This window comes from Bemisia tabaci, chromosome 5, assembly GCF_918797505.1.
Source record: "Bemisia tabaci chromosome 5, PGI_BMITA_v3".
NCBI lineage: Eukaryota > Metazoa > Arthropoda > Insecta > Hemiptera > Aleyrodidae > Bemisia > Bemisia tabaci.
Window position 1 is genome coordinate 47,062,444 of NC_092797.1, and position 25,625 is coordinate 47,088,068.

General features: G+C 42.7%; 1 protein-coding gene across 4 annotated transcripts in view; it reads left to right on the forward strand.

Annotated features, from left to right (window-relative positions):
* Nucleotides 1-25,625, forward strand: part of LOC109031843 (uncharacterized) — a 381,329-nt gene that overhangs the window by 348,739 nt on the left and 6,965 nt on the right. For 2 of the 4 annotated variants that reach the window (XM_072300833.1, XM_072300834.1), the window contains 3 exons: nt 22,081-22,283; nt 22,959-23,111; nt 24,794-24,963. In XM_072300833.1, the coding sequence (XP_072156934.1) occupies nt 22,081-22,283; nt 22,959-23,111; nt 24,794-24,963 (526 nt within the window). Of the gene's footprint in view, nt 1-18,271; nt 20,944-22,080; nt 22,284-22,958; nt 23,112-24,793; nt 24,964-25,625 lie in introns of those variants that run through there. The other 2 variants (XM_019043640.2, XM_019043631.2) reach the window with 2 other exon arrangements.

The window sequence follows — 25,625 nt, forward strand, 5'->3', positions numbered from 1 at the left end:
GATCCAATGTGTTTTTTTTCCAGTGTTGCTATATTTTTTCAACGAATAACAATTTTACTCGGAAAATTGTAAATATTTTTCTACAACTTTTTCAGACAATTTGGTTCGTTATTCAATCTAAAATATTGGAAAATTTCAGGGGTAAGCTCGTATAGCTTTCCTCCCAAAACACGTTTTATCCGAGAAAATTTGGCAACTCTTGAATGTTGATACCACGTTCCTCTTTAGCACGGGTGAGAACAAGGGTGTAAGTGCCGATCATTTGAGTCGCGACCTTTGTATCTTTTCGGGGGTTTACTCACTAATTTGTTTTCGCAAATGAACCGCCGTACTTTCTTCTAGATTTTTACAATTATATTTTTCTGACCAATCGTGTTATTACTACAAAAGCAACGAACATTCATCCAATCGCACTCGCGATTCGATCTAATATAGGAATCACACGCTGAGTTTGACAGTCGAATATGGAAGTCAACAGTCATCGCTCAACAGCTGGAATTTCGAAAATTCGAGTTATTTTCATCCAGATTTGTATCAAATCTATTCAAATGTTTCAGGCAAATCCAACATAATTCGGTGGTCGCTGAGTCGCGCGTCGCTGAATTTTGCGCGTGTCGCGCAAAATTCAGGCATCGGCCCGATGACTTCCTTATTCAAGCCGTTCAGCTCCCAGATTCAACGTGTGATTCCGGCTTTACTAAAGTATGCGAAAATTTCAAAGAAAAATATGCATAACGTTCCTTAAAAATAAATATCTGCTCGATAGAAGTTTGGAAGAATTTGAATGCTCATACATATGGTGTTCTTCCTTAACTTCAACACCGCAGAACTCCCTTCGATTCCTTCCGAATTCCGTCGGTGTGCGACCGATGAAATCTGCATCAACGTGCGCGCGTTTGAAATTCAAGGCGCGGAGTGCAATTTGCATACATGCTCGCCCTCGATTGCCTTTTGAGCTCCTTAATGAGCGGAAAAATCCCTCGGCGGAAAATCCGCGGAAAATGGCGGGTTAACGTCTAGCGTCTGGCTCGGAAGAAAAGAGGACGTCTTTAATTACGAGACGCGAGCGCAGTGGCGAACTAATGAAAGAGGCGGCGAAATTTCGGAGGCTCTGCGGTGAGGAGCGAACCGGAAAAGAGACGTAAGTGCATTTTAAGATGAGCCTTGAAATATATAAGAGAATGTGATATCCGTGGCTTATACAAAAATGAATCTGCGGGTTTCTTCCGTGACACGCGGCAGAGAAACGGGACGATACGACTTATTTAATTAAATATGTATAAACAAGTCGGCGAGCCGGCGGAGGGGAGGGGAGGGGAGGGGAGGGGGGGGTGATAATAAAAGGAAGAGGGTAGTTTGTGGAACTGAGTTCGCTGCAATTAGACGAAATTATTTAACCCTTGCCCCGGCTCGGCGGGCGCGCGGCTTCTCAGGCTCGAAACGAGATTACGAGTGATTAATATTAATCAGATTCTCTTCCCCGTGATAGGATACGCTACGGAGACTTAATGAGGTACATCAACACCCCCGCCTCCCGCCCCCGCCCGCGGAGCGCGCCCTTCCCTCGCGGAGGTGTCACGTTTCGGAATCGGGGAGATTTGTTCGGGGATGCTTTTTGCAATTACGGTGGAGACCCGTGCTGTCGCGCTAAGGAAGAACGCCGTATGAACATTCGAGAGTTGCCAAATTTCCTTCGATAAAATGTTTATTTTTGAGGAAAGTTATAAATGTTTTTCCTTGATATTTTCAGGAACTTCAGGTGAAATTACGCCCAAAATTATCTGAAAAATTCGAAGAAAAATATTTATATGTTTATCAAGGGATTCTTGTTTAATCGAAGGAAATTTGGCAACGCCTGAAGGTTCATACGGCGTTTTTCCTTAGCACGGCAGCGTGTGGCTTACAAGTTGTACTGTTTTAGGTTTACCACACGAAAAAGGCAGAAATTAATTTAATTCGTTTCCGCCCCTATTTTTGAGTCTGAGATATTTCGAGAGGATGGATGAACCAGGTAAGTTCTTAAAGAGGCAGGGAAAACTTTTAAGGGTTGGGGGTTTGTTCTGCGGAACCTTGAAATTTGAATGCCGGCCGAAACATCTGATTTTTTTCTGTCTCGAGATGCTTTGCGCCAAAAATTTTTCCTGAAAGTATTTTTTTTATGAGAAATCGTGCATAAAAGAAACATTCATAAATCAGAGAATTTTGATATTCAAGAAAAGTTGTCACCCCGTAAAAAAAGAAAACCATTCAAAATCAGGGAATTTTATGCTTTAAGTTTCTGAAAAGCCAGGGAATATATATTGAAATTCATAAAAACTTGTCACTGGCTAGCCCCCTTTTTTGAGCTTATTTCTTGCAACGAAAAGTTTCTGTTAAAACAAGCGCATAGCCTCGCAAATTGAGTTGTCAGTCCCTCTCTCTGCCCTAAAAAATGTAGTCCTGCATTCCAAATTTTCCGTCCGACCGCATAACTTCTCTCGTTCAATATGTGTTTTTGTTTACATGATCAATCAAGAACTGCCTCTCCTTTCATAGGAGGGTCATTCACCTTTCCTTTAGATAAAAGCTCCTTCGTGCCGCGGAGTTGAGAACATTTTATCAGCCATTCTCAATCTGAGAGAGGTTTTCTATCAGCACTCCGATGTGCTTTTATCCTTTTGTGAAACTGTCTTCTGCTAAATCGGAATGGAAACTGTCTTGGTCGCTCATGGGGCAAAAATTCGTCTGATGGATTTTCAGTTGGAAATTTTCTTTTAGAAATATCGAGTATCGTTTTAAAATCTGCGGTTTAACAAATAATTCTGTCCTCCTTTCCTATTTTTCATGTATGTATACTTGCCTTTCATTCTCTCTTTCAAAATCGATCGAAACGAATATGATTATGATACGGTATGATTATTACAATTTTCAATCGATACTTTTCACCTGTGTGGCCGATCACACGACCCAAGTTCTGGCAGCCCAGGACGACGTCTGAGATATGGAACTGGTCCAGACCAAGAACCTAACAATCAATGATCAGTATCATTTAGGTTGATTTATCTTCGTGATCGAACCTATCGGGTGCAGATAGGTGCTTCCTCTTTCACACGATTGATCGGTGCCGAAAAATATCCGCAGTCTGGACGTGACGTATCCCTGAACCGCACCGCGTTCCCGTGACCGAGATTTCCATTTCGATTCCATTCCATTCCGATTTTGACCGGATGTTACGTTTTTTGCCCCTCGTGTAACCGTGTCAACACGTTACGTAAATAATCAGTAGTTCACGATCTAAAAAACGTCAATTTTTTTTTTTTACTCGCAGTGTTCACCTTTTTTTTCTTACGCCGAAGCGCGTTTTTTCGTTCGCACGTTGTTGCTCTTGGTTTTTTTTGACTGACAAAAAATCAGAAGTGTGTTGTTGCTCTCCGCACTACGTCAAATTACTTAAGTTATCGTGTCAAGCCGTTAATCGTTTATCTGAGTACATTAATTTCTTTTCTTTCTGCCCTCCCTCAAGGAGTTTGCCCTTAGCAGCATATAATCGGCGTTTTACCGTTCTTTCGGTTTATTCCATATCGTGTTATGTTTTTTATGTATTTTTTTTGTTAGTTTCTTCTACAAGATTTAGATTGATCCTCGAGTATAGGCCTTAATTTCGTGTGATTTTTCTGACGTCAATAGAGTTTATTAGAGGAGATGACTTCTGACATTTTTTCCATCAAACTCTGAATTTTATTGTGCACTGTGCCGATGTAAAGGAATCAAGCTCCGAAAGTTTTTTGTCCTTGCCGTAACGTGTGCGATTTCTCCTCGTCAGCTAGTTTTTTCTTTATGTTTTCTCTTTCTTTCGTATTAGTTGGTAATTACGAAAATGAATTGGGCATTACGTAACCTAAGTCAAGTCACATGTCAATCAAAACCCATACACTGTAAAAACTAGTGTTATCTCAGTTGAGATGTTTATGAAGTGTGCCCAGGTCGAAGTGTCATAAAAATTTGAGCTTTTTTTTTCATTCTCATTTTTCTCATCATTGGTTTGAAATATTCGCTTTTCTGTTGGCTCCACGTTGAAATTTCGTTGATCTTATAGATAGTTTTTGGTTCTCGTGTTTTGAACCCCCACCCCTTTCTCAAAATGTCGTTAGCGAACTGATACTGAATCAATTCTGTAGTGGTGTTTTCGGGTCCGATCAAAGGTCCGCAGGCCCTTACCGACTTTGAAAAAGTCTCGTGCCCTGAAGCTTAGCGTTTTTTCGAGATAAGCTCATCGTGACGAATCGGAGCTTATCACGGCTTATCAGCTTATCAGCGATGTCGTTGCGTTTCGTGCGCGGCCCTGGTCGGCGCGGGAAGGAGCAGTTGGCGATCGACGGGTTCGCGTTCGTGCAGGAGCGACTCATCGGGCGCAAGATCATCTGGAGATGCGCCGCGTACAAGAGGACCCGCTGCCACGGGCGCGCCCACACAATCTTCGATAAGATCGTCAAACATGAGCACAATCACAACCACTGTTCGTGCCAACCTCTGCATCAGGTAAACCTCCAGGTTTGTCTACCATTCTGCCGTGGTAAGGAAAAACGCCGTATGAACCTTCAGGCGTTGCCAAATTTTCTTTGACAAAACGCGAATTTCCTGGTAAACTTATGAATATTTTCCGACCAATTTTTCAGATAATTTTGTTCGCAATTTCACGTAAAGATTCTGAAAATTTAAAGGAAAAATATTCATAACTTTCCTCAAAAATAAACATTTTATCGAAGTAAATTTGGCAACTCTCGAATGTTGATACGGCGTTCTGCCGTGCTTTAGGGAAAAACGCCTTATGAGAATTTGAGAGTTGCCAAATTTCCTCCTGTTAAATGTTAATTTTTCAGAGGAGTTATGTATGCTTCCCCTTTAAATTTTCAGACACGCTGGAACAAATTCCGACTGAAATTCTGTGTAAAATCGGGGGAGAAATATCGGCAAGTTTTCCTGGAAATTTGCATTTCATTGAGGGAAATTTGACAACGCCTGGAGGCTCATAAGCGTTTTTCCTTTGCACGCATAGTGGATAAGTCAATTAGAAAGGTCGGACATGAATATTTTGGACTGAAACAACGAATTTCGATGTTTTTTTTCGTCAAATTTTAAATTTGAAGAGGTGCCTACACCAGAAAATTTCACGAGGAAACTAATGGATCCACTATGAACACCTCAAAGTTTTTTATGAGCGGAGTTGTAAGCGTTTAAAGTCTCCGAATTTTGTCCGACCTCTCCTATTGACTCGATCCACTGTGGCAGGGCAGTATCGGCAGCGCTTGAATTTCCTTGCAAAGCTTTTCGTAGAGAAAACATCATTTTGCGGTAGAATTTTGGCAATACCGCACTGTTTTGACTGGAGCAGGGGCTACGAAGACGTGCCAAATCGGAGGAAATAATTAAGGACGAAAATCTTATCTCGAATGAAATTTGAGAGACTGCTGCCTGGTGGGCGATACATTCCGCGTATATTTTGTTATCGATTATTTCCATTATCAGGCGCCTTTCCGGCCATAAAATCTCGCAAGCTGAAACCGTCTCGTGGGAACGAAGTCGAAGCCCAAGGACTCAGAAATATTCGTGTTAGATCCTGTTTATCGAAAGCAGGAAATCATTCAATTATTGAAAAAATTTCATCAGCACACCCTGCAGGACGGGATCCCTCGGTTGTCAATGAAAAAGACAAATATAAGACACAACAGTGTGCATATTACACCGTACACGGTTGGTTTCTTGGCAATACACAATTTTAACGAGTATTATCTAAAGGGGAACATGTTCATTTGGTCCCATAATAGTGATCCAGCGCTCTGGGCTCGTCCAAAAATGTACATGTTCTCTTTTACAATCAACTCGTCCACTTATATTTAAAGAGAGAGGGTACAAATAATCACAGCCGTGTCTCCTAAGGAGGAAGTGTAACCATTTTGGCTAACCTTTCAGGAATGCACGGATAATATCTACCAAACATCCAATTTTTCGAAAGATCGGCAACAGCGCGTGTAAGACGCGCGTCTACATTTAACCCCATTCATTCCAGGTTGTTGCGTTCGCAACACGGTTTTCACCCGTAATTTTTATTCGCGCGAGTGTGAATATCAATAAAACAAGATCCCGTGTTCGCCGAGTGTAAGCTTGTACATGCAACGATTCTCGTTCTTTTTACACGGCCGTTACGTTACGTCGTTTGCGTCTTTTTATCGCGCGGCGTTGCCGATAATAACTTCAAATGAATAGAGAAGAAATGCTCGGTGAACCAAGCCGATCGACTTGAATTTTTTCATTTTTCCTAACTATCTAGCAACTTACCGGATAGTTGGACCAGCAAGTTTATCAAACCATGTGTCTTGTTTGTAGAACAGCTGTCGAACAGTCAATTAAGAAGCAGAGATGGGTGTTCTTCCGCGCTAAAAAAGAACGCCCCACGAGCCTTCGAACGTTGCCAAATTACCTTGAATAAAATACGATTTTTCTGGGAAACTTATGAGCATATTTTTGACAATTTTTTGCAGAGAATTCCATTCTCAACTTAAAGTTTATGAGTGTTTGAAATGTCAAGGAGAAATGCAGGGGTGCAGAAAGTTCTTTGGCCTACGCAGTTTCGCGCAACCGGGGATTCAGCCTACACACTATGACTTTGCGCCCTCGCAGTAATTTTCACCAAAAAATAGCGCGCTCGTAGTAATTTTCTGAAAACTAGACGGCGTCGCATTAAATTTCTAAAACGCATTGCTTTCGCAGTAAATTTTTACAAAATTTCAACACCTACAAAGAAATTATCTAAAAAATCAACACTTACACACGAGTTTTGTAAAAATCCGTGCGTTATCACTAATTTTCACAAAATATTAACATCCTTGTCACAAGTTTTCGTGCAAATCAGTGCGTTGAGCGTTCACTCTTTAGGATGAAACCGATTTTTCTATTCCGTCGAATCGAACGTTTGGTTACACAAACTAAAAATTGGGCTTGACGAACCGAATAGTTGAAACGATACAGAGCACCATGTTCTCCCTCATTTTGTGAATATGCAATTTTATCTTCCTGAAAGTCAAAATAGTTGTATCACGTGTTCTCCGCCTCATCCAACTTTTCTACCCATTCGTTAAAGTCTCCTCGTCAGGCGAAATGAGTTCACATTCTCCTTCAATTCACGTATACACAATTTTACCTACTTGGAATCCAAAATAGTTGTACTACGCGTTTCGCCGCATTCAACTTTTCTACTTAGCGTTCAAGTCTCCGAGTCAGCAGAAGAGAGACCAAGCTCTTAGTCTATCAGTTTCAATAGTCGGCCCGTTATCGACAATGAGTTAGTGAAGGGTCTTTGTCTCCGTAATAGTCTTTCCTTAGAGATAACGATTCTCACCAGTCGGTTTCTCTATTTACATACGTAAAAGAATCGATAGTCATTAAGGTAAGCTGCCTCACCTAGAATCGAAGAGTCTTCCCCTAGAGATAGATATTCTTGCCAGTCAGATTCTCTATTTACATGTACGTAAGAGAATCGATAGTCATAAAGGCAGGCTTCCTCGCCTAGAATCGATTATTTATAATATATAAATGAAGACGAATCAGCATTGCCAACTTTGACTGATGCAATTACCTTGCAAGTTGCACATTGCGCCGGCTCCTATGTAATCGGAATCGGACGAATTCTGAGAAGTCTGAATGAGATTGAAATAAGATGCAACGTATGTGCCGTCGCTGTAGGTGCACCGACCAAGATGTCGACGCGAATGTCAACGCCGGTATGCAGTTACGTTCCCGAGTTCACGTCTGATAGCTTCACCCTGAGAACGCAAACCGACCTGGAAAACGAGGATTCCGGAATTTATGACTCTGATTAGAAAACTGAGAGCTTCGACGTAGTTTTCGTAACTGGACTTTTGCAATGAGAAATTACTGTCTCTGGCTTATTCTAGAAGCAGCGAACGTGCACATGCATTGTAAGTTCCGCTTTGGAGATAGGCGCCTTTATGATTGTGCGAGCCAGAAATAGTATACTTTCTTTTTGCAAAATGCCGTCCAATTATCGGCAGAAATCGGCCCTTTTTTTGTATGCTGGTGAATCGAATACCTCAAGGAACTCGTCATTTTCATCGCAAAATTTTTTTTGATTTTTCCTTGCCCGTTCATGATTGTCGCTGATTTGGTACGAAATTGGCTAGGAATGACTATCGCGGAAAATTTCAAAAAATCTTTGGTACCAATACCTTTTTGATAATAAACGGAGACAAGAGACCCTCCATTGGTATCTTGGTAATGGTGGAAGCACTGACAAAATTCTTCGAAAAATTGAAGGACAACAGTGTACAAATATTTCCGAAACTCCGAGATTTCTCAAAGGAAATTTGACAACGCCTGCAGGCTCATACGGCGTTCTTCCTTAACACGGCAGAATGGAGGGTCTCTTGTCTCTGATAATGAATGAACGACAGACACGATTAGAATCTCAGTTTTTCTGAAGAACGCAAAAAAAAAGCTTTTCCTTTATGAACGGGCTCCGTCCGTCAACATCTCAACGAAACAAAAGACAAAAAGCTAAGAGCGAAAAAATCCCGAGCGAAAGCTGAGCCGATTATGAAAATAAAGCGAACAGCCGACGAGCAAGGAAATCTCACCGGGCGAAGAGGAAAACTCGGGATTCCGAGTCATTAAAAATTACATTAAACGAGGGCTGGCGGCCGCCGGGGGCGAGCGGATGACAAGTAATTCAATCTCGGGGCGAGGGGGCTCCCGACTTTAAATTTGATTAACCGGCTTGCAGCCGTCGGCACCCCCCCTCCTCGGTGCCCCCTGTAAACCCCCCTTCCCCCCCGGAACGCGCCGAGTTTCGCGAAATATTCCCGCCGGTCCGTGTTTTCGCTCTTTCTTCCCGGCGTTTTTCCTCCGACTTTTTTCCCTCCAACTTTCCCGCACGACTTAATTTGTTTCTCGGGTGTCGGTGCGGCTCAAGTTTGTTGAAAACTTTGAGGGGCGATCTGGGGGAGGGGGTGGGGGGGCTCGAAGTTCTTGCACAGAGTGTCGCGTGATGCACGGCAGGGCGAGGAACGAAAACACTATGCCGCCGAATAAAATTAAAGGTTCGCAGACAACTTTTTTCCAGCTTGCAGCGAAAATTTCTCCCTTTTTTTGCCCCGTCCCGTTACGAGAGCTCGGGCCGCTCGGTGGAGTTACTTTCGAAACTTCTTTGTATACTCCGTAGATCGGTTCCATAGATTCCGTAGATCTGTTCCATAGATTGGTTGAGTTCTCCCCACATCGCGCGCTATCGATACGAACCAGGATCGTTTATTCCTCTTTACAGCAAGTTGTTTGATTTGATATTATTTATTCGTGGTGAGATCGGTTTGAAGTCCAGTGAACTTATCGACGATGAAAACGCGTGATTTAATTTCTGTTTCAAAATTTCTAGGTATACTCGTTTTTTTAAAATAAATCTACTCTTCTTGTCGGAATGAAAGAAACTATGAGTAAAGCTCCAGCGCTTTTTCCAAAAAAATCTTGAAATGGATGATTGAAAAAGTGAAGAAATTTTGGTCAAAAAGGAAACCTGTTTAAGTCAAACGTCCCGTAGACTTTTTTTTTTTTTTTTTTTTTTTTTGAGATGGTGGAACCAAGGAGCCACCGAAAATGGTCAGGACTGTTACTTGTGTCGTAAGTAAGTACGAATCGAAGTTTTGATCGAAACCAGATGCTATAGCCTGAAAATTACGACTCAAAGATCTTTCAGAACTCGTATTTTTCTTTTCAGAAAAATTAAGTTTAAACGAGCAGAATCTCGGTGAACCCTTTGACACCGTCCTCCTTCTGCGAAATTGACCGCCCCATTCCGTGACTCCCCATTAATTATTGACAGCTTTTCATCTCGTAATGCCCCGTAAATTTACGCCACCCTCGCCGCCCGCCCGCCCTGAGATTTCGCCCTCCCTTCATCGCTTTGATTTTTAAATTCCTTTGTTCGCTCGTATTTCATCCCCAATTTTCCCTCCGCCAACTTTCCCCCCTCCTTCTAAAAACGAGAAAAAACCTTTTTATGCAAGGCGAAATCACCTCCACCCCCGCCCTTCCGACTCTTGTTCCCCCTCCCTCTCAGCGCACCAATCCAGGTTACTTCAAACCTCCGAGTTCGCGATGGTCGAAGTATAATCGATTTATCTCCGATGTATCGATTTACGATACGCTTTTACGAGTTTAAAATTGTCGAAGCCCGATCGATGGATGGCACGGATTGAAACGCGGGTCCCTCGCATCAGAAAACACTTATTTATCAGTGGCGTGGCGTGAATTGCGATATATCGATTGTTATGTCATATAAACCTATGGAAAAAGATCGATAAACAGGGTGTTCGCCGCGAACACCTTAATAATCGAGTCTTTACCATAGGTTTAAATGGCAGATCAATCGATAAATCGCAAAACACGCCACGCCACTGTTATTTATTCAGATCCGGAACTCTCAAGTCACGCGGAAACTATTGAATGATTATTCTAATTTATTTTCCTTCGACGTTAAGTTCACGTTCCATTTCTCCCCGTCTTTGATGGAGGATGGAGAATGGAGACCCTCGGCCCTTTGATATCCCTCTCGAGAGCGCTCTCTACCGTGCTCTTTGAAAAGCTCTCCGTGGAGTTCTCGTCGCTCCGTATCTCGCCAGAACACCCCCCCCCCCCTGCCCCTCCCTTTGCTAAAATTAAATTAGAACCTTTTTACTTGCATCGACTCAGCGTATCTACAGGGTGTGCTGATCGTAATATGAAAGAAGTTGCGGATTTATTTCTCGGGTAAAAATATTTTTTTCTCCCTGTGAACTTTTGCGGAGGAATATCTCCGAACGATTGCATATTCAGCGCCTGAAATGGATGAAAGGCTTAATATTATCGAAATCACATTCGTTTCTAGAACTCTCCTGTTTTTTCAAATTCTAGCGTGTATATTTATTTTGAATTCTCTCGAATTTCTTTTTTTTTTAAAAAAAAAAAAAAATTTGTAAGACTTCCTAATAATCGTGTTCATTTGTTTCGCGATCAAAAGGATATAGTAAAAGTAGAAATTTTTGAACGTTGCAAGTCCTTGCCTCCCACACGGAAGAAAGTAGCTACTTTCCAACGCCGCAATATTTCCATTTGCGAATTGTATTTTTTCAGGGCGGGTGTCCGATCGTGAATTTCTATGATTTTTCTTCTGCCAACAAGCAAAAATACAGCGAGGTTTCGAGGGGAAAATCGCACAGTCTTATTTCTTGTTAAATATCGGAGTTGTTGGAGTCAATTTTTTTAGTGTATTTTCCGAAGAAAATACACTATTTTTTTTTTGTAATTACACGTAAAGAATTACTAAGTCCATTTTTAGACCTTACGGGTCTTTACACATTTCTTCTTAACTTTGGAGTCAGTTTTGCAACTTGGGAACGGAGTTACAGTCCTTCGTCTGGGAAGCAACGAATGTTTCGGATTTCAGCCATCCAGCCGCTTTTTCAACCCAAAAAGTACGGTTTTTTTTTTAAAAAAAAAACACCAGAAACACCCTGTCGAGAATTTTTCCCGCGGAGGGGCGATATCTCAGTCGCAAGTGTCAAGGGTGCGCTAGCTAATAGGGCTGTAGTCATTAATTTCGCAACACCTTGGAAGATGCGAAGGATTAGAGTCTCTTCAGCGCGACGACCTAATTGCTTCAATTAGCAAACGCGATTAATGTTTTCCTTTTCGCTCCAGCGTCGAACTTTTTCAGTCCCGACTCCTCCGCCCGGACCGTCACGGTCCCGGTGATAAACGTTACGATGAGTTTCTGCAGTAGCGTGGCGTGAATTGCGATATATCGATTGTTGTGCCATTTAAACCCATGAAAAAAGATCGATTATCAGGATGTTCGCAGCGAACACTTAAAAAATCGATTCTTAACCATAGCTTCAAATGGCGAGATATCGATAATCGATTATTCACGCCACGCCACTAAGTTTCTGGTTGTCTCGTGCTCGGGCAGCTTTTAGCGGAAAGTGCTCCGGCGACTTTGGGAGTTCCGTCGTGCGTGAAGCTGGCCGCTCGTCGAATTGAGTCGCGCGCGGTCGGAAAATTCCGGACGAAGAAGTCATCGTCCCTCTGACGCGAGGGCGTATCTCTATTTTCACATGAGCCCTATTTTACATATAAGTCCATGCTTTCCGGGGCTCATGCGGGAGCCGAGATTAACCCTCACTCCCCTGCGGGCTGATTATTGAAATTGATAGACAAAGCTATAGACAGAGAAGACGAAGGGAGTATGAAGCGATCCTATTGGTAAAAATGTGTGGTTCCTATAGACTGAAGGAGAAAATGATGGACTAACTTTCGGGTTTCTCGTGGTTTGCCGTTAGTATTGATTGCCTTTTGCTTTCGTCCATTGCAACCACCCGCTTCCGCCACTAGGATCCCTCCATATCCCTTTTGTCTTCTTTGTCTATAACTTATTGGTTGATTTTTTCGAGCAGCAATATGGAGCATTGTTGAAGGAATCAAGTCGGTTCATATTTTTCGAAAATCTTGATTTTGCAGGGTGTCTAGCATCAGGAAAAACCGGTAAAACCGGAAAATGTCAGTAATTTTGGCCGATCAGGAATCTATCAGGAAAATCGGAAAAATCGGACGTTTTATCAGGAATTTTTCTTGTGCGTGCGAATCTCCTCAGCGGAGAAGTCTTACTGTTTTTTGCCCACGGTGCCAGGAGTCGTCGCGTCGTGTTTTCTAAACATAAGAACTTTGTCAGAAAATTTAGTTTCCACACGCATTAACGCAATAAATATCATTTTTACGAGAAAAATCAGGAAAATATCAGGAATTATCAAAATGAAAAAATCAGGAATTTTCAAAATGAAAAAATCAGGAATTTTTTATAAATTATCAGGAAAAATAAGGAAAAAATCAGGATTTCTCAAAATTAAAAAATACTTGACACCCCGTTTTGCAACTTCTGTAATAATTGGTTTTGTGATTGTTTACGCCCTTCTTCAATGAAGCCGCTCAATTGAGTGTGACCATGCGCCGTTCTCTGTTCTCTGACCCACTCGAAAATTCGTGCTTACGATCGACTTCGTTCGGTTTCCCATCCGCTCTCGATCCATATTTTGTATTCAATAAAATTCGGGTCCATCCCGAAACGGCCTTCCTCTCAGAATTAGTCGCGTCTCCATGCTTCTTTGGCGGTGGCTCGCGTTGCTAAACGCATAACTCATTTCCGATGTCGGTCGAGCGTGCTTTACGACCCGCGAGAAGTATTTCGAAACTGACGTCAGCGCTTTTAACGCCTTTCTCTGCGTAAAATTTCCCATGCTGGCCTCTACTCAGTTTACTGGTCATCAAATTTGAGATCAGTTTCCGCTCGCTACAATAGAATCAGCACGTGCAAGCCCTAGGAAGCGAGATTCATTTCCAAAATCCGGCCACGATTGTTTTCATCAATAACCAAAGGGCTACATTGCCGTGCTAAGGAAGAACGCCGTATGAACATTCGAGAGTTGCCAAATTTCCTTCGATAAAATGTTTATTTTTTAGGAAAGTTATCGATATTTTCCTTGAAATTTTCGGAAAATGTAGGTGGAATTGCGAACAAAATTTCCTAATAAACTGGAAGTGAAATATTCAGAAGCTTACCAATGAATTGGTATTTTATCTAGGGAAATTTGGCGACGCCTGAAGGCTCATACGGCGTTTTTCCTAAACACAGGAGTACACCGACTGACCGCTTTGCGCCCCCCCCCCCCCAAACGCTTCGCGCCTCGGGCGTCATACATTACGTTACACGTTCCATTCATAATTTTATATCAAAGAGTGCAATATGTCGTAAATAACACGGTGAAAGTATTTTATTGAATTAATTTTAAAAATGAAGTAAAATATTTTTTTAAAGTATTGATCGGGGCGTGGGGGCATTTACTTAAAGCCTACATGGTTTGAGTCCCAGCTTTGCCGTCCCAGGGAAAATCGCCGTATGAACTTTCAGAGGTTGCCAGATTTCTCAGGATAAAATATGTATTTTAGAGGAGATGTACCAGTATCTTTCTTTAAAATTCGTGGGTATTTGAGATTGAATTGCGAATAAAATCCTCTGAAAATTGTATGGAAAATACTCACAATTTCCCTAAGAATTGACATTTTATCAAGTAAACTTTGGCAACGCCGGAAGGCGCATACGGCGTTTTTCCTCAGCACGGGATAGCTGCCCACGTCGCGCGGCCGCCGACTGCCTTTACGCTACCCTTCGACCGCGATGCGCGGTGGACCCTTGCCAGACACCCTCCAAATTTTTACTTCCTGTTTGTTTTTTTTTTGAGGATCGTTACTGACGCCACTGACTTCTTCCGCCTTGGCCGTTTGAAGTCTCAAGTGTACAACCACGTTGTGCATTGGTGACGAAAACAAACCGTTTTTGCATTGGCTCTGGCGCGAAAATATTATATGGACCTAGTTTAACAGAAAGGAACCAAGCCACATCAGCTATTGCCAAATATAACGAGGCAATTTAATTTTTTACAAAAGAAGGTTTGTGCGGATGCCTTTGAAAATTTCAGGGAATTTGCTTAGTACTGTGCAGAAAATTCACTGAAATTTTCACAAAAATCCGCACAACCGTTTTCATGGAAAAAATTAAACTGCCCAGTTTTTGGCAATAGCTGACGTGGCTTGGTTCCTTTCTGCTTAACGCGGTCCATATGTGATGAATGGAACAGATTAATTGAAATGAATCAGAAACGGCCGAACGGACGGGCTAGTTAACTCGGGCGTTCCTCCGAACCGAGAGTCCACCGAGGGTGGATGCACCCCTTGGGCCCAGAGTAGGGCCAGCTAGTCGTAAAAAGAGGAATGTAACCTTTTTCTCGAATGAATTGATGTTATCTTATTTTATGATTACATTCGAAAAGTTGTATTTTACGGTTGAATCTCGCAATTGAATTTATTCACAGAGAGTGATCTGAACTGACTGAAGTTAAAAAACAAGGGTTGGGATTCGGACTTAATCTCTCGCAGATGTGGGAATAAAGGGGTCGTCAATCGCTTAATGTCTCAAGAGGGTAACTATTTTAGCTTTTTCGGGTTAGAGGGAAGATGCTGCTGCTGCAGTGACAGATATTTGTTGCATGAGGAAATGCGAGGGGCCAGGCAGAATTCTGAAGGGTGGCCTCCCTGCTGCCCCCCTTTCCCTGGTTTCATCCATTGCCTGCCGCATAAGCACCTATCTCTCATTTCGAGAGGATTTCTGTCATATTCTGCCGTGCTAAGGAAAAACGCCGTATGAACCTTCAGGCGTTGCCAAATTTCCTTCGATAAAAACCGTATTTACTGAGAAAATCGTGAATATTTGTCTCCAAAATTTTCACACAATTTTTTATACAATTTAATCTAAGACATCTGAAAGTTTCAAGAAGAAATATGCATAAATTTTGTCAAAAATACATGTTTAATCAAGAGGAATTTGGCAACGCTTGAAGGCTCGTACGGTGTTTTTACTTAGCACGGCAGTACTATACTCGTCTTTCGAGGCCTCTTGTCACTGCCTCTTGATGGACCACTCGGCATTCGGCATCAATCATTCGATCATCGAAAGTTACTCACGCTCCTCACCCCACAGTAACTGCCGTGCTAAGCAAGAACGCCGTATGAACATTCGAGAGTTGCCAAATTTCCTTTGATAAAATGTTTATTTATGAGGAAAATTATGAATATTTTTCCTTGAAACTTTCAGGGACTTCAGATCAAAATATGAATAATATTCTTTGAAAAATTGGAAGAAAAATATTCCCAAGTTTACCAGGGAATTCGTGTTTTACCGGAGAAAATTTGGCAACGCCTGAAGGTTCATACGACGTTTTTCCCTAGCACGGCAGAATAATAAATTGATCAGTTTTGATCAGTAGGAACGTTCGATGAATACCACCCGCGTTTAAATACTTCTTCGGGAAGGGTAAGAATTGGGCTTAATTCCATCAAAAACAGCAATCTCCATTATTAAATGGATCGCGTTAAGCAGTAAGGAACCAAGCCACATCAGCGATTGCCAAATTTGATTGGGCAATTTATTTTTTCACATGAGAATGGTTGTGCGGATTTTCGTGCAAATTTTGGTGAATTTTCTGCATAGCGTGAAACAAATTCCTTAAAATTTCCAAAGAAAATCGTAAAACGTTCTCTTGTAAAAAATTAAATTACCCAGTTAAATTTGGCAATAGCTGTTGTGGCTTGGTTCTATTCTGTTAAACGCGGTCCAAATAGACCCCTTTATGAATGTATTCTCATGGGTATAAGGGCCCAAGTTACACTGGAGATGATAGTTCTTTTGATATATGTACGTCTTATTACCTGTACTTGTCATGCGAAGTAAGGACGCCGCAGGAATATTGCTACATTTCCCGGATAAAACACACATTTTTTAGGAAAGTTATGCATATTTTTCCGTGAAATTTTTAGATAAAATTGCGAACAGAATGATTTGAAAAATTTGGAAAAAAAATATTCACAATTTCCGAAGTAAATTCGTTGTTTTATCCATATGGTTCGGCTGAAGGCTTTTTCGGCGTTCTGCCTTAGCACGGCAGTATAGGCTAGTTTAGGCTACCACTTGCTAACAGAAGCCCTCCCCCGATTCACCCTTCATGATAATTCACAGCGACGAGTTTTCTGTCCATTCCTCCGGGTTTCCTGAAAGTGACGAGCGTTGAACAGTATCCAGAACACCTGTCACCGCAACTGTTAATTTGTGTTCGCTCTAGAACTCGGGACATGTGACTTTTACGACTTGAGGGTCCGAGATTTCGAGATTTCGGAGGTCTTACCCCCGCAGCGCGGCCTCTTCGGTCTCCCGTGGGAATCGCTGTCGCCGAACAGTGCCAAGAATTGGACCAATTTCCCGCTACCTTCGTATGAAATACGAGATATTCTGGCACCAGTGTCACCCCCTCATGCAGGTTTTTTCCTGTCGCATCGCAGTCATCGCATTTGGCGCCTGTTATGTAACCAGCCATCAACCATGGCCAGTCTCAGAATATTTTTAAAACAAATCAGGAGTTTTGTTCGAAAAGGGTGTAATGTCCATGCAACCCTAATGAGATGCATCGCTCAGCGGGCCGAGTTGCCGAGTTCCGCTGAGAGAAACCAAGTGTCCATCTTATGGAAATGGATGCTCCTTTTCGTGTAAGGAAATTAAGGGCGGTTTTGTTGTTTCCGAAATAAGCCGAAAAAGTCGGGTCTTCTCTGCTCTCGGGTCTAATTTGAGGCGGGTATTGTCGTGCACTTCTTCATGTTCGCACGAATCCGTCGTGGGCGGAGGATTAAAATTTATTCAGCAGCACGTTTATCATGCAAGAAATTATACCTGAAGAGAAATAGAAAATCTGAATTAAACTCCCGCGGTTTTTTAAACAGTTACTCGGTGTCTAGGACCTCGGATATTACAGGGTTTTATCAGGGGGAAATCTCCTGAAAAGTAGGAGAATTAATCGGAGAATGTGTCTGGAAAGCTAGAAATGTCTTCTTTCCCACTCGTTACCTTACAATTTATTTGATGGTTCATGTCATTACCTGGCGCCAGACGATAACTCTTAAAATGTGCGCGAGGGAGCGAGTGAAAAAATCCATATTACAGTCGGCCCCGCTTAGTTGGGACACTGGTTAATCGGGACAACCGCTTTTTTGGGACAAAATCGCTCGGGACGGAATCGATCTTTATCGGGACGGAAAACTTCGTTTTATCGGGTCACCCGCTTAATCGGGACAAAACCGCCCGGGGCGGACGTGTCCTAATGAAGCGGGGCCGACTGTATTTTTAACCCTGGAGAATAATCTAGTTTTACCCGTCAAATGCAGGACAACTGCGGGTTTTCTTCAGGAACTTCACTCCTAGGATCAAGCAAATATCAGGGAATGAGAATATCCCAGACCTCTGAACACCACGTGAGCGCGGTACTACGCATGCCTGTTTTCCTTCAGCACGGCAACACCGCGCCATCCCCAGCGATGAATCGAACCCTTCGATCTATCGATATATCGCTCGAGCGTGTATCCCGCACGGGGAATCGGTCGACTCTCGCTTAATCGATAGGTCGAGTCATCATCCTCGACGGGAGCCCGAGCCCGCCCGGCTGATCGGACCATTTTCCGCCGTTCAAGGGATTTTATTGCAACCAGATGCGGCGCTATTGTTTCTCACTCTCCTTCCCCTTCCCCCCTCGCCCTCCACTTCGCTGGTGTGTCACACCCTTGAAATCGGACCCGAAACCCAAACAGAAATAGGCTCCACTCGACAGTTTCAGTTCGCTTTCGACGTCCCGGCGCGCTTGTCCCGGGCAACCTGTTGCCTCCTCGGTGTCACGTGGTATCTGGCTGTTCCGACCCTTACGCACCGTGTTTTCGTTACGGATACGTTTTTCAGTTGTGTTCTATTGACTTTTCTGTAATTAGGACTCTTTCGCATCCGGTTTTTCTATCCTCCGTGCTCTATAAGTACTGTGCTTCGTTTTGAATGCGATGTTAAGTTGTGTACTACGGACTCTTCGACTACCTCGATTTTCGTTCTTACTGCTCTCTACCTCCCCTGTGTATGAAAAAAACACTTCAGTTTCTTGAGTGCGATTTTAACGGCGTTTTAAGGATTTGACCTCTGTTCATTTGTTTCTGACGTGCGATTTTAACGGCGTTTTAAGGATTTGACTTCTGTTCATATGTTTCTGACGTGCGATTTTAACGGCGTTTCAAGGATTTGACTTCTGTTTATTTGTTTCCGACGTGCGATTTTAGCGGTGTTTTACGGACTTTACTTCTATTGATTTTTATGTGTGCTCGTTTATTTAAATTCTAAAATGTGTTCTAAATAGCGCCTACGGATTTTACTTCTATTGATTTTTCTTGCGCATTCCGTTTGTAACTCAATCTAGACTGTTTTAAAAAGCGTTTGAGTGATCTTTAATTGCGCGCCCGAAGTCCATGCGACCGCAAGCATGTGCGTGAGTGCGTTATTAGCGTCGGTTTTCGGATTTTACTACTATTGATTTTTCATGCGTGCTCTTTTTGTTATTCTTTTAAGTCCATATTAAAATGCGTTTAAGTCGTTTTTAACTGCGGAGTCCCGGAGTCCATGTGACAATCAACATGCGTGCTAAAAAAAGTGGACGGAAGATGCCCTCCTATGAAAAATGGCTACGGGCCCGATTTGATAAATACTATGATAAAGCTTTCGTTAAAGCCTTTGACAAAAACACTACCAATGATGAGTGCAAAAGCGAAGCCATTGAAGAGAGCCGTCAGTCTTGCGCGGAAGAAGAGATCGTGGAAGTAGAGCCTGAAAAAATGGAAGTGAATGGCAATTATATGGTCGCCGCACCCCCTCAATCGGACGGCCCCCCTGCGCGAAGAACCCTTCGAAGTCGGAGCTACGGGGGTTGCGTTATCGAACCCCCTCGGATGGAGGGCGCTCTCGCGTTTTGTACTTTCTCGGACCAACCGGAGGACCTAGACGACGTCGTCATCACGTGGGAAGACGGCGAATTCAAACGCGAGTGTGACGTGAAACCGGGAGAAGTTGACCCGTCAAGCGAGTGCGAAGCCAAATCGGACGATGCCGACTCGTTAAACGGAGAGCTTAACAAGTGCGACGAAGACGACGATTTGTGCGAGATCGTGGAAGTGAGGGGTAACGACGATATCGTGAAGGAAAATCTGGATGAGAGCGAGTGCGCCAGAGCGGTCGCGTCGATTCTCGTGGAGCCCTCGGACGACGATGACGAACCGGGAACTTTGTACATCTGCCTCTCGAGCGACGACGAGTGCCCCGCGGTCGATGAAAACGTGGAGTACGCACAGTTCTGCGAGGGAATCAACGACACGTCTACACCCGCCGTTGAGGACGAGCAACCTCAAGGAAACCGCGCGCAAGCTCCCGAAAATGAACCACCGTTAGTCCTTGATGATGCCAACATTGTCAGTGGTACGCGTAACACCACCGGTGAACAGAACAAATCGTCCTGTCCTAAGCCGAAACGCCCAAGGGGGCGACCTTCTAAGCGTAGGTCTAAGGGACTTGCGGTTTCCACTGACGTAGATGTCCCGAACACGAAAAGTGCTGAACTTCCTGTCATTGACGAGGCTACTTTGGTCACTGTTCTTAGCGAAGGAGGCGACAAACCGTCTGATCGGAATCCAAGAAGTGCTACCTTAGTCACCGGTCTCAGCGAAGGAGGCGACAAACCGTCTGACCAGAATCCAACAAGTGATATGCCTAACATCCATGGCGATCTGGAGATAGTGGCATCTTTTCAAAAGCCCAAAGTCAAGAAGAGGCGGCCGGGGCGACCACCTGGCAGTAAGAACAAGAAACTTGCGGCTCCCGCTGTTCTAGGTGACGTAGGTGACTCGAGCGCGATCAGTGCCAAAATTTCCAGCCCCGAAGACTCGACCTTAGTTGCCGGTCGTAGCGAAGAAGGCAACCAACAGTCCGGCGACGGGTCACCCGCGAAAAGTTCATTGGACGCTATTATCGAGATGGTGGCAGCCCAGAAGGAGGCCATAGTGAAAAAGAGGAGGCCTTACCGCCGGAAGAAGAGCGCAACTGACGAATCAGCCACTTCGAACGTCGAAGGTCAACCGCTCCCAGCGACGTTCCTTATGGCCAGAAGTATCGTAAGGGATTGGTACGTAGCAAGCGTCGACAAACCTCGGCCACAAACTTCCAGACCAGCGTCCAGCGTCGTGGAAAGTCCCGAAGTGCTCGTCGCCAACGATAAGTCCACGCCAGGAGTTGTCGTCGCCCCGAAGCCTCGGAAACTCGCGCCGTCAGCAAGCGCTGGGAAAAGCGCAGGATGCGGACCTCCCACCCTCACCCGCCACCGAGATCAGTTCACCAGCACTTTGTTTCAGAGTTACCAGGTGATGAATTCCTGGTCGCAGAGTCCGATCAGCTGCACCAAACAGCAGGTGAGAACCAAAGTCGACGGAAAGTTTTGTCTCGGGAATCGCTCTGAAGTTTTCAACTCGGAATTCGATTTTTCTTTGGGATCGTATTTTAGATTTTTGGCCGTGAGCTCCTCGCGGTTGTATGTGCACGGACAAGTATTAAAAAAAAAAAAAATTAAAAGAAACATTAAGTTAGGAAAAATTAAGTTAGGTTGACGTACCAGGGAACTATCGCAGGAACTATCTTCTATTTTCTCCAGGAACTATCGCAGGCATCTATATTTAATCTCGTCTTAAGGCATCTATATTTAATCGTCGTCTCGTTTATCTTAATATCGTCGGATTTTTTTTATAGACGTTCCATGATTTAACTTGTGGGTGAAGCCGGCCGCGTATAGTGGAATTCCTTCGTGATAGCATAGCTGACGACAGGAATTTTTTCGGAAATCGGATGAGCCAATGTTTCTATGTTTCAGTTATCTTAGTACCTACCTAGTGTAATCTTTGGAAGGAATAAATGAAAAAAAAATTAAAAATAAATTAACGCTGAAACTTTCGATATCTCCAGGAACTATCGCAGGCATCTATATTTAATCTCGTCTTAAGGCATCTATATTTAATCGTCGTCTCGTTTATCTTAATATCGTCGGATTTTTTTTAAGGTCATGGGGTCCCAATATAAGTCTCTGCCACAATTTTGTTGGAAAACCGTTTTTGTCTGTATACAATGTGGAAGTGTTGAAATTTCGCCTTTAGTTTGGCGCGATAATTTTAAAGTTTTCACAAAGTGTCTTGACGCCGCCACTCATGGCGTGGCCTAATAACTGTCCCACGGGGAGGGAGGTTACAAAGTCAAAATTCTTCAAAAAATTGCGAAAAATCAACTTCATTTCAAGTATGTTTGCAGGTCTAAGGGTGTTCAAACCCCCGAACCCCCCACCCTATTCCCTATTCACGCCACCATCCTCCGCTAAATTAAGTGACAAAACGACCAGCAATATTTTAAAGTCTGTAGATCAAGGCAGAGATTTTCATCATGGTTTTTTCAGTTATGTTGACTTATGCTTTTGCTTTTCTGTTCATGGTGTTTCTTTGTAAGTTTTATGCGTGTCGGAAGTTCTCTGTCAATATTGAAGTTGTTTTGTTTGTGTGTTGCAGCATTTAAGACGGTCACCTGCGCCGGTTGGAGTCAAGCCCGTGACATCCGCGGCAAGTGCCAGCTCCGTAGCAGGGACAGCGGCCCCCGTCGCGGCCACAACCAACACTACGACGAGCCACAGGGATATTTTGGCCACGCCGCTCCTTAACAGAGCCCACTCGCCCAGGACCCATAGCCCCGCCCGTGAGAGGGACAGCTACAGGTACGTGACCTACCACTAGTTCTTTGACTATTTATCGTGTAAGCAAGCTCCAAGTCAGGGAGTTCAAACAGAAACTTACAATTAGTCGAGGGGAGGGGAGGGGGGGGCTTAAGGGGGTCTGCTTCTTCCAGCTCCATTATTTTGAAAAAAATTCTCTCTTCAGGAAAGGTTCAATTTTCAGCGATTATTTGGAGTTGGACATTTGTTGGCCTAGCCAGAAATTTTCAATGCACTGAGAGGGGTCTGAAAGTAAACAGTTCCCTAATTTCATGTCTCCATGTCTCAAAAATCAAGACCTGTGTTTTCAAAATCAATCTCACCGTTAAGGAAGAAATGTTGCTATTTCACACTTATCTCTAATGCAAGGAAAATTTTGTAATAGTTTTACAACTTTTTTTATAATTTTGACCAGTCCGTTGTAATTCATTTTTTTAACACTTGAAAAAGTAGCAAGTTTTCCGTAAGGCGGAAAGCATGATTTGAACAAATAAATTCAGTCAATTCAATTTTTTTTTTACTGTATTAGTTTTGAAACCGACCTGCAAAACTACCCAACCATTCTCATTGATTTGAGATACCTAATTCACTCCTATTATCATTGATTCAAGATACCTAATTAATTCACTCCTTACTTCCTTATCTAATCGCAACACTTTTTGGTTTGCCTGTTTACAGTAGTAATGTCAGTACATTAAGTAGAGGAAGTGTGCCAACACCGGTGAGCAATTCTTCCCCATTTTCAACGCCTTCAATTCCTCCAGTCTCGGCTCCAGCTTTACCTCCTGTATCTTCTAGTCTAACTTTCAACAAAGCATCTGTCTGGCCAGCGTAAGTATTTTTTCCTCCTTTAACATTGATAAGTTCCCAAAATTTTCCCCTTTGAGCAATCATGATCTTTCCAGCGGTAGAAGAGAGTACAATCTAAAAGGTGCTTTTGGTATAAAGAAAAACTGTACGAATTTGTGTTTACTTTGAATCGAAGTAATTCAAGTTTAAAATCTTAAATGTCACTCGTCTAGGGTAGGATGGGGTCAGTCCGCCACTTTTTTGCCCCAAGATTTTTCCTGAGTTCCCTAATTGATGGATGAACTTGTTTGAATGCTAGGAGTGATCTTTGGACCTTTGACTATGCACAAAAAAAAATTGGATTCTTTAGGTGCATTTTCCCCCCCTTTTTTGAACTTTTTTTTTTTAAAAAAGAAAGTGGCGGAGTGACCCCACGAGTAGGGTCAGTCCGCCACATTCTTAGGGTCAGTCCGCCAGTAGCAAATGAAGACATGAGAAGTGCTGGAAAAAACAATTTAATTAAGAAAAATGAAGGAAAACAAACATATCTGAACTCAGAACTTCAGTCAGTACAAAAAAGTCTATAACTATAAGAACGAAAAGTTAATTTTAAGGGTCTAATAAATTTCAAAATTTGAATTTTTTTTTTTTTAAAAAAAAAGTTAAAATATTAATAAAAAGTCGGTGGTTTTGAAATTGAACTACATACATATAAAGGACTAGCCAGTGTAGCAGCACCTAAACCTAAAAAGGGGTCACTTAGCCAGTAGCAGAATGACCCTCGGCGTCACTGGCGGAATGACCCCATCCCGGCTTCGCTGCACAAAATTGTTACCTGACATGACAAAAGTAAAGATATTTCAAAGATCAAAAACGGAATCAATAGCCTTGAGTGAGTAGTTTACGATGATGTACTTCCCAAATTTCGATCACCAAACCACCAAAGTCCAGACGAAAAGTTCCAAAAAAGAAAAAAGTTACGATCGGGAGCAATTTTAACACTTGCGCCTGTAGGTTAGTTGTAAACAAATGAATCATGCCTGGAACAACATATAGTAGACGAGCACTTCCAACTGCTTACTCCCATGCTTTGAATTTCCCAATTCGACCACCGCTAGGGGCGCTACGGTCGACTGGCGGACTGACCCACCCTGGCGGACTGACCCCATCCTACCCTACTTACTAAAATTGCATAAATATTCATAGCTGATCTGTAAAAACAACCATACTGTCATGCTGAATAAAAATGTCGTTTGAACATTTTAATGTTGGAAAATGCCCCTTGATAAAAAATGTATGATGGACGTAAGTTATGCACATTTTCCCTTGAAATTTTCAGATATTTTAGATTGAATTAAAAACAAAATCGTCTGAAAATCTGAAAGAAAAATATTCACAACCTCTACAATAAATTTGTATATCATCAAAGGAAAGGCAGCACCTGAGAGTCCGTACGGCATTTTTCTTTAGTACCTCAGCATAGTCGGCACATCTAATGCAGCTGCAACATATTGAACAAAATATTCCAGCAATAAGTTGTGTCATAGAGAGCACCATTTGAGCTAAATTTGTCTTGTGCATGCTCTTTTAAAATTACCAGAATAGGTAGGTAATTTTTGCTTATTTCCAGGTAGTCGGGACTGTTATCACTTTCTGTCCAAAAGTTGCTATTAATGAAGTATTGCAACAATTTTTACATAATCCTCTTTATTAATCTTTTCCAGGCCGGGTGGTGCAAGTAGTCCTGCTACAGCGGCTCGTCAGCATCCTCATTATCCATCGACAGCGCCCTTGTTTCCGCCAGTCACGACGGCACCTTCGTTGGCTCCTCCCCCAAGTGCAGCGCCTTCCCAGGCACCTAACCCATTCTCTGCTGAATCTCTTTTCCAAACAAGTGAGTAAAAGCTTGAATCTACTTAGAAAAGGAGAGGCAAATGTCACATCAGAGAATGGCACCATTCAACTTCTTACGTGGTAACCATTGGGCCAACTGATGACTGAAGCATCCAGGTTGTTGACGTGATTTTTGTCTCCTCCTCTCTTTCTCCATTACTACCACCAATGGTAGCCATGGATCTCTACTGACTTAGAAGTTGTGTGCTCTCACTCTTCAGGGCTCTTCAAGTTCTATAATATACATAGGCAGCTGAAAATTTGAAAACAGAAATTTAAGAACATTGTATGTTTGGCCATGCTAAGCAAGAAACACCTCTCTCCATTCCAGATTTTGCGAATTTCTCTCAGGTGTATTATTCAAAAACCCAGTAACTTTCACACCTATTTAATTTGATTTTTCAGGACTCGTACTGGAGGATATGTAGTTTGTACCGATCCTGAAAGAACACAAAGTATATATCCTAAGGTTTTTTATTCATGAAGCGTTCCGTTGAAGAAAGACTCGCAAAATCTGGAGCGGAGTTCTGAAAATTTTGCCCTAGCATTCTTGAACTAAGTGTATGATATTTGAAGTGTGTTTTCTTTAACTAACTTACTGAGGCATCGTGGCTTTTAGCAGATCCGAGCAAGTTTCATTAAGTAAAAAAAATATGATCCATT